The 17625-nt window shown below is 42.1% G+C and overlaps 2 protein-coding genes across 2 annotated transcripts in view; one reads left to right on the top strand and one right to left on the bottom strand.

Annotated features, from left to right (window-relative positions):
• LOC129812591 (zinc finger protein 395-like) overlaps window positions 1-10979 on the top strand; it is a 30680-nt gene extending 19701 nt beyond the window's left edge. The window contains exons 8-10 of the mRNA XM_055864272.1: window positions 343-435; window positions 8254-8372; window positions 8608-10979. Of these exons, the coding sequence (XP_055720247.1) occupies window positions 343-435; window positions 8254-8372; window positions 8608-8719 (324 nt within the window). The 3' untranslated portion in view covers window positions 8720-10979. The remainder of the gene's footprint in view (window positions 1-342; window positions 436-8253; window positions 8373-8607) is intronic.
• A 392-nt stretch (window positions 10980-11371) lies between these two features.
• Window positions 11372-17625, bottom strand: part of LOC129812592 (prepronociceptin-like) — a 30011-nt gene continuing 23757 nt past the window's right edge. The window contains exons 2-3 of the mRNA XM_055864273.1: window positions 16870-17019; window positions 11372-13436 (exon numbers count right to left, since the gene is read on the bottom strand). Coding sequence (XP_055720248.1) covers window positions 12816-13436; window positions 16870-16995 — 747 coding nt within the window. The 5' untranslated portion in view covers window positions 16996-17019 and the 3' untranslated portion in view covers window positions 11372-12815. The remainder of the gene's footprint in view (window positions 13437-16869; window positions 17020-17625) is intronic.

Here is a 17625-nt window from a genome sequence, read left to right as displayed (position 1 = left end):
GAGGCCGGCCGTTTCTGATATACTGGAACCGGCGCACCTGGCACCGACGATCATACCATGCTCAAAGTAACTGAATGCCTCGATGCCCACCATCTGTAGGAGAGAACCATTTCCATGAACACGACTTGTACTGTACCTAATAAATGTTTCCATTTTCTCTGTTCTGGACATAAAAAGTGGAAAACATATGTTTCTTGGTTTGAATACATTACAAACACGCTATGAGCAGCTATTGAAACCTCTGTATTGTTTTGCAAGTGGTTATACAGCCTTTAGTTTTGTATTTTGCATTTAATGCTCCAACCTGATGGCGACCATTGACCACATTGTTTACGTCTGCAGGCTGCTGCTTCAGTCCAGGTGGTGGCATCACCCGTCTCTGTTTCCTCCACCTGCCGTTGGACCAAACCCACCTCCACCCCTCAACCAAGTCAGGTAGGCTTGCATTACGATGTAAAAGTGAAAGTATGCTTTTATTTTACCTTGCCTGGTGGTTCGTTACGCAAAATGAGTCCCTTTTGCATCCCTTTGATATTTTAAGTAGAAATTGTGCACCAATATTGAATTTTAAAAGCCTGTGCCCTTTAATATAGACCACATGGAGAATTCAATCAAGCTGATTTTTATATGCATTTTGACATGTTCCTCCGTGTACCTTCTGTGACTTCCAGGAAGATTTGAATCCCAATCCTTAACCCCAACATTTCTAAAAAAAATGTCACCATCATTCTAAAGCCCTAGTTATTTTGTTGTTTTGACAAAGTAATTTCTAAAGATTATTATTGATTTCATGTGATTATTGATTCATTTAAAGGTAAACATTTTTACTTTCCCTCATTTTAAGGTCAACCCTGTTACGTGAACTAAACTCTCGTTTAATATAGTATTCCTTTGTAAAGATCTTTTTTCAAAAGAAACATTGAACATCTAATAGACAAATCATATTTTTAAAGCAGGTGAGCTGGTTCTACTGTTTTGGGACATTTTCTGGTGTTTTGTGGCGGGAAACTGAGTGGGTCAAGTATAACACGTCAACCCTGTTACCCATAGATAGACAGGATAGAAATGGTTTAACAATTTCCTTTTGGGGGGGGGGGGGGGTTGCATTCAATTGCCCTTCCCTGTTGCACACAACAAGCTTCCATTCCCCCTGTCACACAAGGAGATTTATGGCTGATTTAAGTTGAAATCGTCAACCCTGTTACTTTATTTGGGATTTAATAGGCACGTACTTTACATGAACATGTTCTCTTTATGACAGCATGTTCAAATTGGGTGAAATCAACAACAAAAAATGCACCAAGTTATACACATCTCAAAAAGGCCCCTGAATTGATGTAACAACCCTGGTGTACCGGGTGGGTAGAGCTGCACTTTGGGACCAAAGGAATGTCCTCAAATGTGCAAACTCTGCACATCCCGCGTCTCAGCTGATAATTAATACAAATGCACCTAGAAAGAAATGTGTTGGTATAGCAATGAAAGGACAGTGAACGCAACCCTGACTCCTGAGGCTCTTGAACGCAACCCTGACTGTAGAATCCAATAGGATAATCTGAAGGGAAATTCCCATAGATCATTTGCGTATAAACACTCAGTTAAGAACACCACAATTGCTGTTCATGGTTCATGCTGTATGTCCAGGTATATGCTATTTTCACTTCATTTTCCCCCTTTAAACATAGAGCTTTCCATATCTCCAAGCTTTCTGAATTCATCACGTATTTTCTTGAAAAGCGTGCATTTGCGTAAACATTTCCCCCTACAGAGCCTTTCCCAGTATGTGTTTGTGGAATAGAACTCAGTCAGTCCATCAGGGACAAAGAACGCTTGTTTTATAGGATAGATTTATTGCCCTGCCTCCAGAGCTGCTCTATACTGCCAATAGCATGTCGTGGGTATTTACCAGGCAATCCCCTTGTTGATTTGATCATATTTTCCATTACCGAACATCGCCTTTGTCTCCACTGGCCCATAGACTCCCGTTCTGTGGTGCTACATCACTGCCACCTATCGATCGTTAGTAGGAACTGGGGGTCATTTTTATGTGTTGTAAACAACACGTGGTCAATGGCACGATCGAGTCACTGCAGTAGATCAGCTGCAGTGCACACACAGAACAATCATTGCACATACCCTTTCAGCAGTAAACATGGATTGTTCAATTTGATGTGCATTGTATTTTGACAATTTGGACAGATCGTTTGTCATGAATGCTAAAATAGTGGATAAAGATTTTCCTTGCTAATTCATCTGTGTTATTTTGCTGGACTGTTACCTTGCAGTATTGTGAGATGACCACATCAAATGCAATATGTCTTAATTTATTTGATTAGTATATTTGTCAGGGACCATCCACAACAAATGCATTGCACCAGATTTATCTTCCCCCTTCAGTTCATATCTGCAGCAGTTATGTGCAGTAGTGTATACAGAGATTTTACTACAATTTACTACAAATTAAGTGCCTTGAAAGGCTGGTCATGGCTCACATCAACACCATTTCCCCAGAAACCCTAGACCCACTCCAATTTGCATACCGCCCTAACAGATCCACAGATGATGCAATCTCTTTTGCATCCACACTGCCTTTTCCCACCTGGACAAAAGGAACACACCAATGTGAGGATGCTATTCATTGACTACAGCTCAGCGTTCAACACCATAGTACCCTCAAAGCTCATCACTAAGCTAAGGACCCTGGGACTTAACACCTCCCTCTGCGACTGGATCCTGGACTTCCTGACTGGCCGCCCCCAGGTGGTAAGGGTAGGTAACAACATATCCGCCATGCTGATCCTCAACACAGGGGCCCCTCAGGGGTGTGTGCTCAGTCCCCTCCTGTACTCCCTGTTCACTCATGACTGCACGGCCAGGCACGACTCCACCATCATTAAGTTTGCTGATGACACAACAGTGGTAGGCCTGATCATCGACAATGACGAGACAGCCTATAGGGAGGAGGTCAGAGACATGGCCGTGTGGTGCCAGGACAACAACCTCTCCATCAACGTGATCAAGACAAAGGAGATGATTGTGGACTACAGAAAAAGGAGGACAGAGCACGCCCCCACTCTCATCGACAGGGCTGTAGTGGAGCAGGTTGAGAGCTTCAAGTTCCTTGGTGTCCACATCACCAACAAACTAACATGGTCCAAGCACACCATGACAGTCGTGAAGAGGGCACGACAAAACCTATTCCCCCTCAGTAGACTGAAAAGATTTGGCATGGGTCCTCAGATCCTCAAAAGATTCTACAGCTGCACCATCAAGAGCACCCTGACTGGTTGTATCACTGCCTGGTATGGCAACTGCTCCGCCTCTGACCGCAAGGCACTACAGAGGGTAGTTAGTGCGTACGGCCCAGTACATCACCGGGGCCAAGCTTCCTGCCATCCAGGACCTCTATGCCAGGTGGTCTCAGAGGAAGGCCCGAAAAATTGTCAAAGACTCCAGCCACCCTCGTCATAGACTGTTCTCTCTGCTACCGCACGGCAAGCGGTACCGGAGCGCCAAGTCTAGGTCCAAGAGGAGTCTAAACAGCTTCTACCCCCAAGCCATAAGACTCCTGAACATCTAATCAAATGGCTACCCAAACTATTTGCTTTGACCCCCCTCTTTTACTCCACTGCTACTCTCTGTTATTATCTATGCATAGTCACTTTAATAACTCTACCTACATGTACATATTACCTAAATTTCCTTGACTAATCGGTGTCCCCGCACATTGACTCTGTACCGGTACCCCCTGTATATAGTCTTGCTATTGTTATTTTACTGCTGCTCTTTAACTACTTGTTACTTTTATTTCTTATTCTTATATTGTATTTTTTATACTGCATTGTTTGTTAGGGGCTTGTAATTAAGCATTTTACTGTAAGGTCTACACCTGTTGTATTCGGCGCATGTGACTAATACAATTTGATGTGATTTGAAATCCTTGGGCGGGCCGCATAGTCCAAATAGTGTAAAAGATTCCAGGGTTTTTCTTTATTTTGGACAATTTTCTGCATTATAGAATAATAGTGAAGACATCAAAACTATGAAATAACACATATGGAATTATGTAGTAACCAAAAAAGTGTTAAACAAATCAAAATATATTTTATATTTGAGATTCTTCAAAATAGCCACCCTTTGCCTTGATGATCGGGGCAGCAGGTAGCCTAGTGGTTAGAGCATTAGGCCAATAACCAAAAGGATGCTGGATCGAATCCCTGAGCTGACAAGGTTCTACCCCCCACTGTTCCCCGGTAGTCCATCATTGTAAATAAGAATTTGTTCTTAACTGGCTTGCCTAGTTACATGACAGCTTTGCACACTCTTGGCATTCTCTGAACCAGCTTCATGAGGTAGTCACCTGGAATGTATTTCAATTAACAGGTGTGTCTTGTTAAAAGTGGAATTTCTTTCCTTTTTAATGTGTTTGAGCTAATCAGTTGTGTTGTGACAAGGTAGGGTTGGTATACAGAACATAGCCCTATTTGGTAAAATACCTAGTTCATATTATGGCAAGAACAGCTAAAATAAGCAAAGAGAAATGACAGTCCATCATTACTTTAAGCGATGACGGTCAGTCAATCCGGAAACGTTGAAAGTTTCCTCAAGTGCAATCGCAAAAACCATCAAGCGCTATGATGAAACTGGCTCTCATGCGAACCGCCACAGGAAAGGAAGACCCAGAGTTACCTCTGCTGCAGGGGATACGTTCATTAGAGTTAACAGCAGCTCAGATTGCAGCCCAAATAAATGCTTCACAGAGTCCAAATTTGAGATTTTTTGGTTCCAACCGCCGTGAGACGCAGAGTAGGTGAACGGATGATCTCCACATGTTCTTACCGTGAAGCATGGAGGAGGAGGTGTGATGGTGTGGGGATGCTTTAGTGGTGACACTGTCAGTGATTTATTTAGAATTCAAGGCACAATTGACCAGCATAGCTACCACAGCATTCTACAGCAATATGCCATCCCATCTGGTTTGCTTTTAGTGGGACTATCATTTGTTTTTCAACAGGACAATGACCCAAAACACATGACCAGGCTGTGTAAGGGCTATTTGACCAAGAAAGAGAGTGATGGAGTGCTGCATCAGATGACCTGGCCTCCACAATCACCCGACCTCAACCCAATTGAGATGGTTTGGGATAAGTAGGACCGCAGAGTGAAGGAAAAGCAGCCAACAAGTGCTCAGCATATGTGGAAACTCCTTCAACACTGTTGGAAAAGCTTTCCAGGTAAAGCTGGTTGAGAGAATGCCAAAAGTGTGCAAAGCTGCCATCAAGGCAAAGGGTGGCTACTTAAAATAATCTAAAATATATTTGGATTTGTTAAACACTTTTTTGGTTACTACATGATTCCATATGTGTTATTTCATAGTTTTGATGTCTTCACTATTTTTCTACAATGTAGAAAATAGTAAAATAAAGAAAAACCCTAGGTGTGTCGAAAATTTTGACTGGTACTGTACAGTGGTGGCAAATTACTCAATTGTCATACTTGAGTAATAGTAAAGATATCTTAATTGGAAATGACTCAAGTAAAAGTGAAAGTCACCCAGTAAAATACTACTTGAGTAAAAGTCTAAAAGTATTTGGTTTTAAATATACTTAAGTATCAAAAGCAAATAGAATTGCTAATATGTACTTAAGTATCAAAAGTAAAAACCATTTCAAATTCCTTATATTTTTTATTTAACCTTTATTTAACTGGGCAAGTCAGTTAAGAACAAATTCTTATTTACAATTACAGCCTACCCTGGCCAAACCCGGACGACCCTGGGCCAATTGTGCGCCGCCCTATGGGACTCCCAATCACAGTGGGATGTGATACAGCCTTGATTCGAACCAGGGACTGTAGTGATGCCTCGTGCACTGGGATGCAGTGCCTTAGACCGCTGTGCCACTCTGGAGCCCGAGTGGTGCAGACGGCATAGTTGTATTTCTTTTATTAAGTGGCGGATAGCCAGGGGGCACACTCCAACACTCAGACATAATTTACAAATTAAGCATTTGTGTTTACTGAGTCTGCCAGATCAGAGGCAGTAGGGATGACCAGGGATGTTCTCTTGATAAGTGTGTGAATTGGACCAATTCCCTGTCAAAATGTAACGAGTACTTCAGTACTTTACACCACTGGTGCTGTATATATATATTTTTATTGTTTTATACATTTTCGGGTATGGAAAAATGCTTTCAATGTTAACTTAAATGACTAAAACCAGATATAAAGTATGTAGGACAGATAATATAATTGTTGAGAACTAACAATCACCAAAATAAAAGCTAGATCATCTGGGAGATTTGAAAATTCCCAAAACAATGAATTTATCGATGAAAATGTTGTTATTGTGTTTGCGTAAAACAACACAGCATTAGCCATGGCCAAATGCATAGAATTGCAGGAAATTTCAGTTGTATTCGGAAGTTTGCATACACCTTAGCCAAATATATTTAAAGTCAGTTTTTCACAACTCCTGACATGTCATCCGAGTAAGAATCCCCTGTCTTAGGTCAGTTAGGAACACCACTTTATTTTAAGAATGTGAAATGTCAGAATAATAGTAGAGAGAATGATTTACTTCAGCTTTTATTTCTTTCATCACATTCCCAGTGGGTCAGAAGTTTACATACACTCAATTAGTATTTGGTAGCATTGCCTTGAAATTGTTTAACTTGGGTCAAACATTTTGGGTAGCCTTCCACAAGCTTCCCACAATAAGATGGGTGAATTTTGATCCATTCCTCCTGACAGAGCTGGTGTAACTGAGTCAGGTTTGTAGGCCTCCTTGCTCGCACACGCTTTTTCAGTTCTGCCAACAAATTTTCTATGGGATTGAGGTCAGGGCTTTGTGATGGCCACTCCAATACCTTGACTTTGTTGTCCTTAAGCCATTTTGCCACATCTTTGTAAGAATGCTTGGGGTCATTGTCCATTTGGAAGACCCATTTGCGACCAAGCTTTGGGTCTTCCGGACTGATGTCTTGAGATGTTGCTTCAATCTATCCACATAATTTTCCATCCCCCATGATGCCATCTATTTTGTGAAGTGCACCAGTCCCTACTGCAGCAAAGCACCCCCACAACATGATGCTGCCACCCGCTTGCTTTACGGTTGGGATGTTGTTCTGCGACTTGCAAGCCTCCCCGTTTTTCCTCCAAACATAACGATGGTCATTATGGCCAAACAGTTCTATTTTTGTTTCATCAGACCAGAGGACATTTCTCTAAAGAGTACGATGTTTGTCCCAATGTGCAGTTGCAAACCGTAGTCTGGCTTTTTTATGGAGCAGTGGCTTCTTCCTTGCTGAGCGGCCTTTCAGGTTATGTCGATATAGGACTCGTTTCCTGTGGATATAGATACTTTTGTACCTATTTCCTCCAGCATCTTCACAAGGTCCTTTGCTGTTGTTCTGGGTTCGATTTGCACTTTTCGCACCAAAGTACGTTCATCTCTAGGAGACAGAACGCGTCTCCTTCCTGAGCAGTATGACGGCTGCCCTGGTCCCATGGTGTTTATACCAGCGTACTATTGTTTGTACAGATGAACGTGGTACCTTCAGGCGTTTGGAAGTTGCTCCCAAGGATTAACCAGACTTGTGGAGGTCTACAATTTTTTTCTGAGGTCTTGGCAGATTTTTTAGATTTTCCCATGATGTCAAGCAAAGAGGCACTGAGTTTGAAGGTAGGGCTTGAAATACATCCACAGGTACACCTCCAATTGACTCAAATGATGTCAATTAGCCTATCAGAAGCTTCTACATCCATGACATCATTTTCTGGAATTATCCAAGCCCACAGTTATCTTAGTGTATGTAAACTTCTGACCCACTGGAGTTGTGATACAGTGAATTATAAGTGAAATAATCTGTCTGTAAACAATTGTTGGAAAAAATGACTTGTGTCATGCACAAAGTATATGTCCTAACCGACTTTCTAAAACTATAGTTTGTTGACAAGAAATTTGTGGAGTGGTTGAAAAACAAGTTTTCATGACTCCAACCTAAGTGTATGTAAACTTCCGACTTCAACTGTAAAGTGGCACCCTGTCCTTGTTTCCTTCCTTAATCTGCAGATCTTTTCACATCAGTGCAGATGAAGGAGAGGAGACGTGGAGAAGAAGCCTTTTGATTGGATGGGATTTGCGATTCTGCTCAAATCCCTCTTCATTACCTATAACGCAGGCAGTAATAATGTGTGTATGTTCTGTAGTTTTTCTCTGCTCTTCATCTGTGTGTTTCCCCCTCTGTCCACCAGGGCGCACCATTCCTTGTGCGGTCAGTCAGTGTGGGAGAACAGTGGCTGCAGCAGCAGAATGCCCCAATTAGGCCACACCCTGCCAGCACCTCTCCCCCACGCAGCCACTGGACCACAAGGTGAGCTATTATACTATGCTATATACTATTACTACTGTATTGCTTTTGATAACATATCTGCCTCAGTCAATTTGAGTCTACGGTCATTTCCCTTCTCGCATCCCTCTATGCATCCCTCTCTACACATGTCTCTCTGTCCATTTCCATTCATACATTTACTGTCAATTAACTCAATCTCTGACTCTCTCCCTCTTCCATCTCCTCTCTCTTTCCCTCCCTCCCTTTCTCTCTACAGGAGGATCCGTGGCGAGGCTAAGAAGTGTCGTAAGGTCTACGGCATCGAGCACCGGGATCAGTGGTGCACCGCCTGTCGCTGGAAGAAAGCCTGCCAGCGCTTCCTCGACTGAACTCCTAACCGAAGAAGAGAGGGACGAAGAGAGAAAAAAGAGATATGGAGGAGAGAAAGAAAGTGAGAGACTGCCAGAAGAGAGGAGCAGTCACCTCTTCAAGTGAAGACTGAGGAAAGATCTGGGGGTCAACCAGTGGAGCAACATGTACGTTGGTGTTTATTTCTTTTCTTTTTTTATTCTTTTTTTGTACTTTTTACAACTTTACTAAAAACTAAAAGTTTTTTATGTACTTTGTTCATGTCTTTGAGAACTTCGGGTTCTTGTGTGTTGGTGCTCACGGTGAACTTGGCGGGCGCAGCTTAATGACCTATGACCGGTAACCTATGAGCTATACCTGCAGCATAGTCCCGCGTCTCAGTTCCTCTGTCTTCCTGCCCAGGGAGGGGCTATACAGGAAGCAGACTTCTTCTCTTCCAAATCTTTGGCTGTAACCTATAACCAGCAGCTCTTCTATACCCAGCAGCTATATAGGGGATGCCTATTGCTCTATGACATCATGCCGTCCATAACTTGGCTTGGGAACAAGGCTTTCTGCTTGTTGCCAAGGGTGGACATGAGCCAGGCAGGTGCTGAGCAGAATATCTGATCTGTAAATCAATCCAACTTCCAAATGCCTGGGCAAGAACAGATCCATATGATACAAAGATTAACCGATACATTCACGTTTTGGCTTTCTGTCAGTGTAGGTGGTGGAGAATGAACGATTAGGAGAAGAAAGTAAAGTGATACAAGGAGGGACTTAGCCCTAAGTAGCAGAGGTGAAGCTTCATTAAATACTTAGGAACAAGCATGCTAAATACAGGACCTATGTCAGAGAGGAGAGTTGCTGGCCATCAACTTGTTCAGTTACTTGTTAATAATGTATACCATCTGTTGTCAATTCTATAATGTGCGCTGATTGGCTGGGAGAATCCCGCTTGACCTATAGGATTCCATCTGCTCATGATCTACCAATCAACAGTAACCAGTAAGTTGTGTCTTAAACATTGAGAATTGATTGGAGAGTTGTAATTGGAGAAGTAAAATGCAGATTTGGGAGTCATATGCCCCATGCCCAACGATGATGTGTTTATAAGCCATTTATTCCTGCAAATTCATATATAGCTTTTTTTTATTGTAATTCGCTTTTTTAAGGAAACAAAAATAATGTTTTGTCGACGTCGACTATGTAATTTGTATTGTGTGTTTCGTTATATTATCCAGCAATGTTGTGTCTATATTTTGCAACTTGTCGTTTTTTCTAAGATGTGTTAAATACAATGTTTCTCCAAGAATTACCATGTTGTGGGATATAGGAATCAATTCACATACTTTAGACCAGTCAGATGTAATACGCACTGATTTTCACTTCTCTGACTATGGTGCAAGCAACTGTTAAACGTTAAAGACTCAGTATCTCGTCCTTGTTGTTAGCAGCTACTGTAGCTATCCTTCCTGTTTTGCCTTCGTCTTCTTTGTTTCGGGTCCACAGATAATCTGTAAGAGCAGCCATTTTGTAAGAGCCGAGTCTTTTTTTGGGGGGTTACACCAGAAATGGTCTATAATATAGCCTTGTAACAGGATTTAGTTACACTAACAGATATCATTTTAAACACTGTAGTTTATTGTTAAAGAGACACTATGACAGAATAGGGCATGTAAGTATTGGGTCCTTTTACAACATGGAGGTCATTGGCAGGTTGTGTCTTACATACTTTTAATAAAATTATACATTTGTATAATATATTTGGGCAGGAATCTATCTCCGTACATTTGTCATATACTTGGATGGCCAATAACCCATACCGCTCTCAGTAGTGGCGATACACTAGTTTAATAAAATTATCGAGGTTCCTGGTTAGATGTGGAATGTACCACATGGTACCAATAATAATATCTTAAATATGGTGCCAGCATTGAGTCTGAATGCATTTACCAGACTATGTTAGGCTTATCTTAAAATGGTATGCTGCTCGAGGGCATTGTGGCCCTAACCCAAACCCTTGTCACTCTACCACCTATTGTAAATGAACATGCATACATCTCTGTCGACAAAGCGTTTAATGAACGTTCGGCATAAACAGATGTTTCATATGTTAAGACCCAAAATATATTCATGATTGTTTATTGAAACTCATGTTTCCTTGCAGTAAGCCAATGAATCCACAGAAGCAAAAAAACAAAACAATTGTATTTATATATATTGTCCTATGTATGTACTTAGAGAAAAAACAACCGTTGAATAAAGTATAATTTGTATTATGATGCACTCATTTTATATGGAATCTGAAATGTTTTTGTCTTTTTGATGTTGAAATATACTTGATAAAGATGTATCCTGTCGAAAGTAGTCTTCTATTTTGTAGTCTTTAAAAAAAATCTTGTCCCGGGCCTTTTAAGTAAGATGTAAAGTTATATTTAAATATGCTCCAAAATATGTGACGGAAACTACTCTAGGCTTTCCATTTTGGCTTATGAGCCTGTATCTATACAGGAGATTTTATTCAAGAGAACATGATGATGATAATGATTATTATTATACAAAACAATATTGGTCTGGAAATGTTCTGTGTAATAAATGGAGTGTTGTGGGATTGATACAGTATAAACTGATGTCATCATCTTGGGAACATTCTAGAACATTGGAACAAAACACCTCAAGACACAGAATCATTTGCTGCATGACAAGCCACAAAAGAAATAGTAAACTATCTTTATTGATCGGTTCAATTTCTGCTATTTACAGGTTTTATACTGCGCAACAAAATGGTTTCACATAATAACAATTTAAAGAAAAAGAACACTGTTCATACATACAGTAGGCTACATCTGTGTCTGCTTCAACAAACACACGCCAAGGTTAATTTCAAATCAGAACATTAGTTTTGCCAACAGATCATTTGTATATGAGCATGGATAACCTCCTGCAGTCTTATACAGTAGGAATAGTTCGTTGAGATGTTTTGCACCAAATTATAGTAGACAGTATCAGGGTAGATATGGAAATTTAGAGAATATTAAGAAGTTCTGAACATGTCAATAGATTACAGATTGAGCCATCCACACACCCAATAATGAGTTTGTGTTATATATCAAATAGTCATGAACGTATCCTAGCACATTTTCAATTGGAAATCTGAAAGATAATTTTTGGTCAGCCACTAGAGGGTAGCACAATAAAGAGAGTGACGCCCTGATCCGCCAAAGACAGATGTACCGAAGGCAGTACAGTAGCCTATCCATAGGCAGAAACTGCTACTCCAAGACATCCCCGATAACGCTTGTAGGCGATGTCATGGCGACGTTGGCTAGCTAAACTCCCGCGTAGAAACATGCAATCGGGTCTAACGGTCGTCTCGCGCAGAACTGCGCGTGTGCAACCTGTCAAGTTAAAGGCATTCCTTCGATATACAGTTGTTTTTGACGAAAATAAAAACGTGCCAGTTTGTCACTTTTACGAGGTTGGAGTAATAGCATGGGCACGAATCTAGGTTGTGCCTTTAGAGTGTTTAAATGAACATCTAAGGAATAATTTTTCAGTTATCTCATTACTGACTTCTCAAACCCCCCAAACCTTGGTCTGCTTGGTCTGTTTCGAAAGCGTTTACCGAAGTCTCGCGATGTTTCGCCTCTGGGTTTAGAAACTTTGTGGATGTACTCTGTACTGGTTCAGGAAATCAATGAGAACTTCACTAGTAAGTCATGGAAATTCATGAAGTTTCCACTGAATTGACCCATGTAATACTAATAGCCAAGATTGATGAAGGCAAAATTTGTTTAAAAAGTTACATTACAGATACAGTATGGAAAAGCAAAACAAATGCAGTGTGTTTGTGTGACTATAATAATAATCCAGAGTGATTCTCTGATAAACCATTAATAGCTGTATACATTGTATTTTTTAAATATTTTTTTTTAGCTTTTATTCATGATATGTTGTTATCGCTATCAATGAGAAATATACAAGACTGAATATATAATGCTCCAGTGTGGATTTTCATGAGAGGTTGTGTTCAGAACAGAAGTTTAATCACCGTGGTGACAGATTTGAATATGTAGGGGAGGGTCTGGGGTTTGCTAGGTTATGGCAGGGATACAGTTGCATTGGGCATGGCTACACCTCATTCTGTTGGGTGATGTCAGTGGAGTAGCTGTTGTAGGACTTGCTGGCTCGGTTGCTCATGCCCAGGTACTGCTTCAGGAACTCACTGAAGCGTTTCTGGTTGTTCCACTTGCGTGCAGATTTCCGGACGCCTATGAACCCGCCGTAGCGCTTCTGCAAGGGCCTTCCAGGGCCCATCAATTTCCTGTAGCCGTGCCTTCCCTTCAGGAACCCCCCAAAGCGCTTTGACAGACGTATACCCGCCGCTCCGTCCTGCTCTTTCTCTGTCACGCTATCCCCCTCTTCCTCGTCCATTTCCTCCATTTCCCGGGGCAGCTGGGAGTTGTAGGCAGCATCGGCGAGGGTTAGCTGGCTCTCACTGCCCAGCTCCTCTGTCCCCAGAGCACGGGCCACGTGGTCAAACCTCTGCAGGGCTGCTGGGTACATCAGCCCCTCGTCCCCCTGTTCCTCTTCTTCTTCTGGCAGCATGGCCTCCACCTCCTCCTGGGCCCGTTTCAGCATGGCAGCGCCCCCTATGGACAGGAATGGTAACTGTGGCGGTGCCAAGACCTTGCGACACAGGTCCCAAATGAAGGCAGGGGAGACGTTACTGTCACACTCCACCAGACACACCTGAAAGGAGAGAGGGAGGAATACACAGAGCACATGATCTGTTAGAGAGAGAGAGAGAGAGAGAGAGAGAGAGAGAGAGAGAGATAGGGAGAGAGAGAGAGAGAGGGGGAGAGAGAGAGAGAAAGAAAAAAGAAAGAAAGAAAGAAGGAAAGGACAAACCAAGGTTATGATTTGTTAGTTATTGGTTCATTCCCCAGTCACCACTTTGTCCAGGGGCTGTAAAGAGCAGAGGAGGCTGCTGAGGGGAGGATGGCTTATTATAATGGCTGGAATGGAGTTAATGGAATTCTACCAAACACATGAAAATCACGTGCTAGATGTGTATACTTTCTGTCAAATGCTGACGTAAAAATTGCTTTATGCATTTGATTGAGATAGACGATGATACACCGTTAGACACTGGGATTCCCATTGTGAGGGTGGCAGGCTCGAGCGTTGGGCCAGTAACCGAAAGGTTGCTGGTTCGAAAACCCGAGCCGATGTGCCCTTGAGCAAGGCATTTTACCCTAATTTTCTCCAGGGGCGCCGTACTACTATGGCTGACCCTGTAAAACAACACATTTCAACCCACCTATCTGGTGTATGTGACAATAAGACATACAGTATATGTATTTTTTAAAGAATGATAGCAAAATGTTTATGATGCCCATGAAGACATCGTACTGTTCTTCTCTCGCCCGAACATAGAGTCCTTTCTTTGTCTTACAAATACCTCACCTTGAATTATTACGGCATCCGTGCTAACTAAATGGTCTTTGTGTGAATGTATATCTAGAATCAGTCAGTGGGTTTGGGGTTTCTCTGAACGCATCACAGTCTAGTCTCGCAGTCTCTCAGTGGAGATTCTCCGCATCAGAGCTGAACCTGCTATCAACACATACACACACAAATATTATCCTTATCTCAGGGGTGCCGAGTCATACCAAAGAATATAAAACATGGGACCCTATGCGTCTCTGATAGATCTGGGGGACGGCCCTGCGATAGACTTGCGTCCTGTCCATTGGGTGTACTTGTACATCAAGCTGCCTCACGCTACAGAAACAGGAGATAAACTCCTGCTCCTATGAGCCGTTCCGGCTTGTACAAGCCAAGGAAACTTACTTACATAGGAGAGAACGTAGCAGAATACACCGAAGCCACGAGACAAAGAGGGGGTCGGTGGTGCGCTAAACCTCCAGCAGTGAGATGGAGAGAATGGAGAGGGCAGAACACTCACTTCTATCCTCAGGAATCAATTAGCCAGCGCAAATTAAAAGCCAGATGCCGGGAGGCTGGGAGGGCATAATGCTAAGAGTCAGATATCGTCAACAATATAGGAGATAGAGGGTGGGGAGAATGACTGTGTTGAGGTAAGGGTAGTTTTAGAGAAGGATGAGGGCAGAGAGTGATGGATGCAGGGGTGCGGGGAGTGAGGGAGATGGTAGGTGCGTCTGTGTGCGCATACATGCGTGTTTCTCTATGGGGGGGTCCCGATCTCTCTCTCTTCGAGGACGGCGAGCGCTCTATTTGTGACATCATCAATCTCTCCAGGCGGCGGCAGTGGGCCAACCAGCTGCTGTTTATTGTGTGTGCATAATTAGCCTACGCTCTAAGTTAACTGAATCACTAGAGCTGTTTAAAGCCAAAGGAGCATCTCCTGAGTGAATTAGCTCTATCACCCCACAGACAAACAACCTATTAAAGGGGCAGTGCTTTTCCTGTTTTTTTATATTTCCACACTATAAGGTCGGAAATAACACTCAGAAGTTGTGGAAATGATAATTCCCTTTTAGTGTTAGAGTTGATTAAAAAAAAATTTTAAACACGTGGAATTTCAGCCTGTTCAGGTGGAATGGAGTTTTTGGCCCACAGCATGACATCACAATCTGATCTGATTATTCTGACCAATGACCATTTGAATCTTACTACTTTGAAGGGGTAAACAGGTAGGCTCTAGAGTCTAAACGATCCTATCCGCCAATCAGGGTTGTGTATGTAAATATTTTACATTTGTATCAACACTCCCACACGATCAGACTGAGCATTTTAATAGCACAAGGAGGCTCAGGGATATAAATGATCACAGATATGTTTTGAGTTATTTTTATGAAATATACACACACAGTAATTTATTAGACATACAGTGATGATTTAAATATACAATTTAAAACACTGTTAGATTCAGTCAGTCCACTGGTAAAACAGTCAGAGTTCCTTGAGATAGTACCCCTTTCCTGCAGTCGAGTGACCAAAAGCGCCCTCTAGAGGCCTCATGGGTGGAGCGTTAATATTTTTAATAATTTCATAATTGATAAGCATTATATATAGTGTATATAAAAAATAAAAAAAATCTGGTTTTCCTATGTTAAACGGTTTTGTTATATTTCACTCTTATGTGATGTATATAAAGTGTAATATTGAAATGCAAACTTAAAATTGAATACAATTCAACTTTATATCTGACATGGTACAGGTGCCATAACCAGATCTAGATTATGACAGCGAGATAGACAACAGGGGATTTAATCTGTGTTGAAGTTAATCTCTTCGAGCATTATGTGACTGAGGCAGGGTTAGGCATAGACAAATAAGAGGAATAGAGACATATACTGAACCAAAATATAAACGCAACATGCAACAATTTCAAATATTTTACTCAGTTACAGTTCATATGAGGAAATCAGTCAATTTAAATCAATTGAATAGGCCCTAATCTATGGATTTCTCATGACTGGGAATACAGATACGCATATGTTGGTAACAGATACCTTAAAAAAATGGGCCTCACAATGGTCCTCAGGATCTCCTCACTGTATTTCTGTGCCTTCAAATTGCCATTGAAAAAATGCAATTGTGTTCGTTGTCCGTATCTTATGTCTGCTCATACCATAACCCCACCGCCACCATGGGGCACTCTGTTCACAATGTTGACATTAGCAAACCACTCGCCCACACTACGCCATACACGTGGTCTGCGGTTGTGAGGCCGGTTGGATGTACTACCAAATTCTCTAAAATGACGTTGGAGGCAGCTTATGGTAGAGAAATTAACATTCAAATCTCTGGCAACAGCTCTGGTGGACATTTCTGCAGTCAGCATGCCAAAACTGCACATTTTAGACTGGCCTTTTATTGTTCCCAGCACAAGGTGCACCTGTGTAATGATCATGGCGTTTAATCAGATTCTTGATATGCCACACCTGTCGGGTGGATTGATTATTTTGGCAAAAGGAGAAATGCTCAGTAACAGAGACGTAAACAAATGTGTGCACATAATTTGAGAGAAATAAGCTTTTTGTGCGTATGGAACATTTCTGGGATATTTTATTTCAGCTCATGAAACATGGGACCAACACTTTACATGTTGCGTTTATATTTTTGTTCAGTGTAGAAGAATAGAGTGATAGACGGATGGAGGATAGGTGTTGTAGGTGGCTTTAGAGACCCTCACCAGTGTGTTAAAGTTGATCTCCTGGGGTAGGATGTGGCTGCAGGCCAGGCAGTCCTCCTGGCAGTCACTACAGTGTCCTGGAACACAGAGACACAGCAGCAACAGGGCCCATAGGGGGGTCTTCATTGTCCTCAGTATCGATAGGACAACCTGGGACAGGACACAGGAGAGAGGTCACAGGTCAATTCATGGTCTTCTGCACATTTACAGTGAACAGTCAGACTGAAAGAGGGGGAGGGAAGGAAGGAGTGAGAGAGAAAATCGGGGGGAGAGAGAGATACAAGGACACAGACAGACATGGCCGACCGACCGACAGACAAAGATAAGTGATAAACACTAAAGCCTTTGTTTGTCTGGGAGTTGTATTGACCTTGGCAGTGAACCAGTCCGCTGTTTTGTGACAACAACAACGTAAGACACAAACAGCTGTTTGTACATCATTAACCAAACTCATCATCGCCTTAATTGAACCCTGAATTAGTGCTTCTGGCATGATCGGAGGGAGCACAATGGCCAAAGGAAATGGGGTGATTTCGGAAGCATTGAAGCATTTCAGAAGCACTGAAGCATTTCGGAGTCTTTGTTTTACTGGATTAGTCATCAGGAAGAGATGGGAGATATGGAGATATATGGAGAGAGGAATCCGAAGCTGTGTTGCACTTGTAACAAACAGAGAACAAGGAATATGCCCATGCACTGATGTACACACACACACACGCAAGCATGATATCACTGATGTCAATGACGCACACACAT

This window comes from Salvelinus fontinalis, chromosome 16 (assembly GCF_029448725.1).
Source record: "Salvelinus fontinalis isolate EN_2023a chromosome 16, ASM2944872v1, whole genome shotgun sequence".
Lineage (NCBI taxonomy): Eukaryota > Metazoa > Chordata > Actinopteri > Salmoniformes > Salmonidae > Salvelinus > Salvelinus fontinalis.
This window is presented reverse-complemented; position numbering and strand designations above follow the sequence as displayed.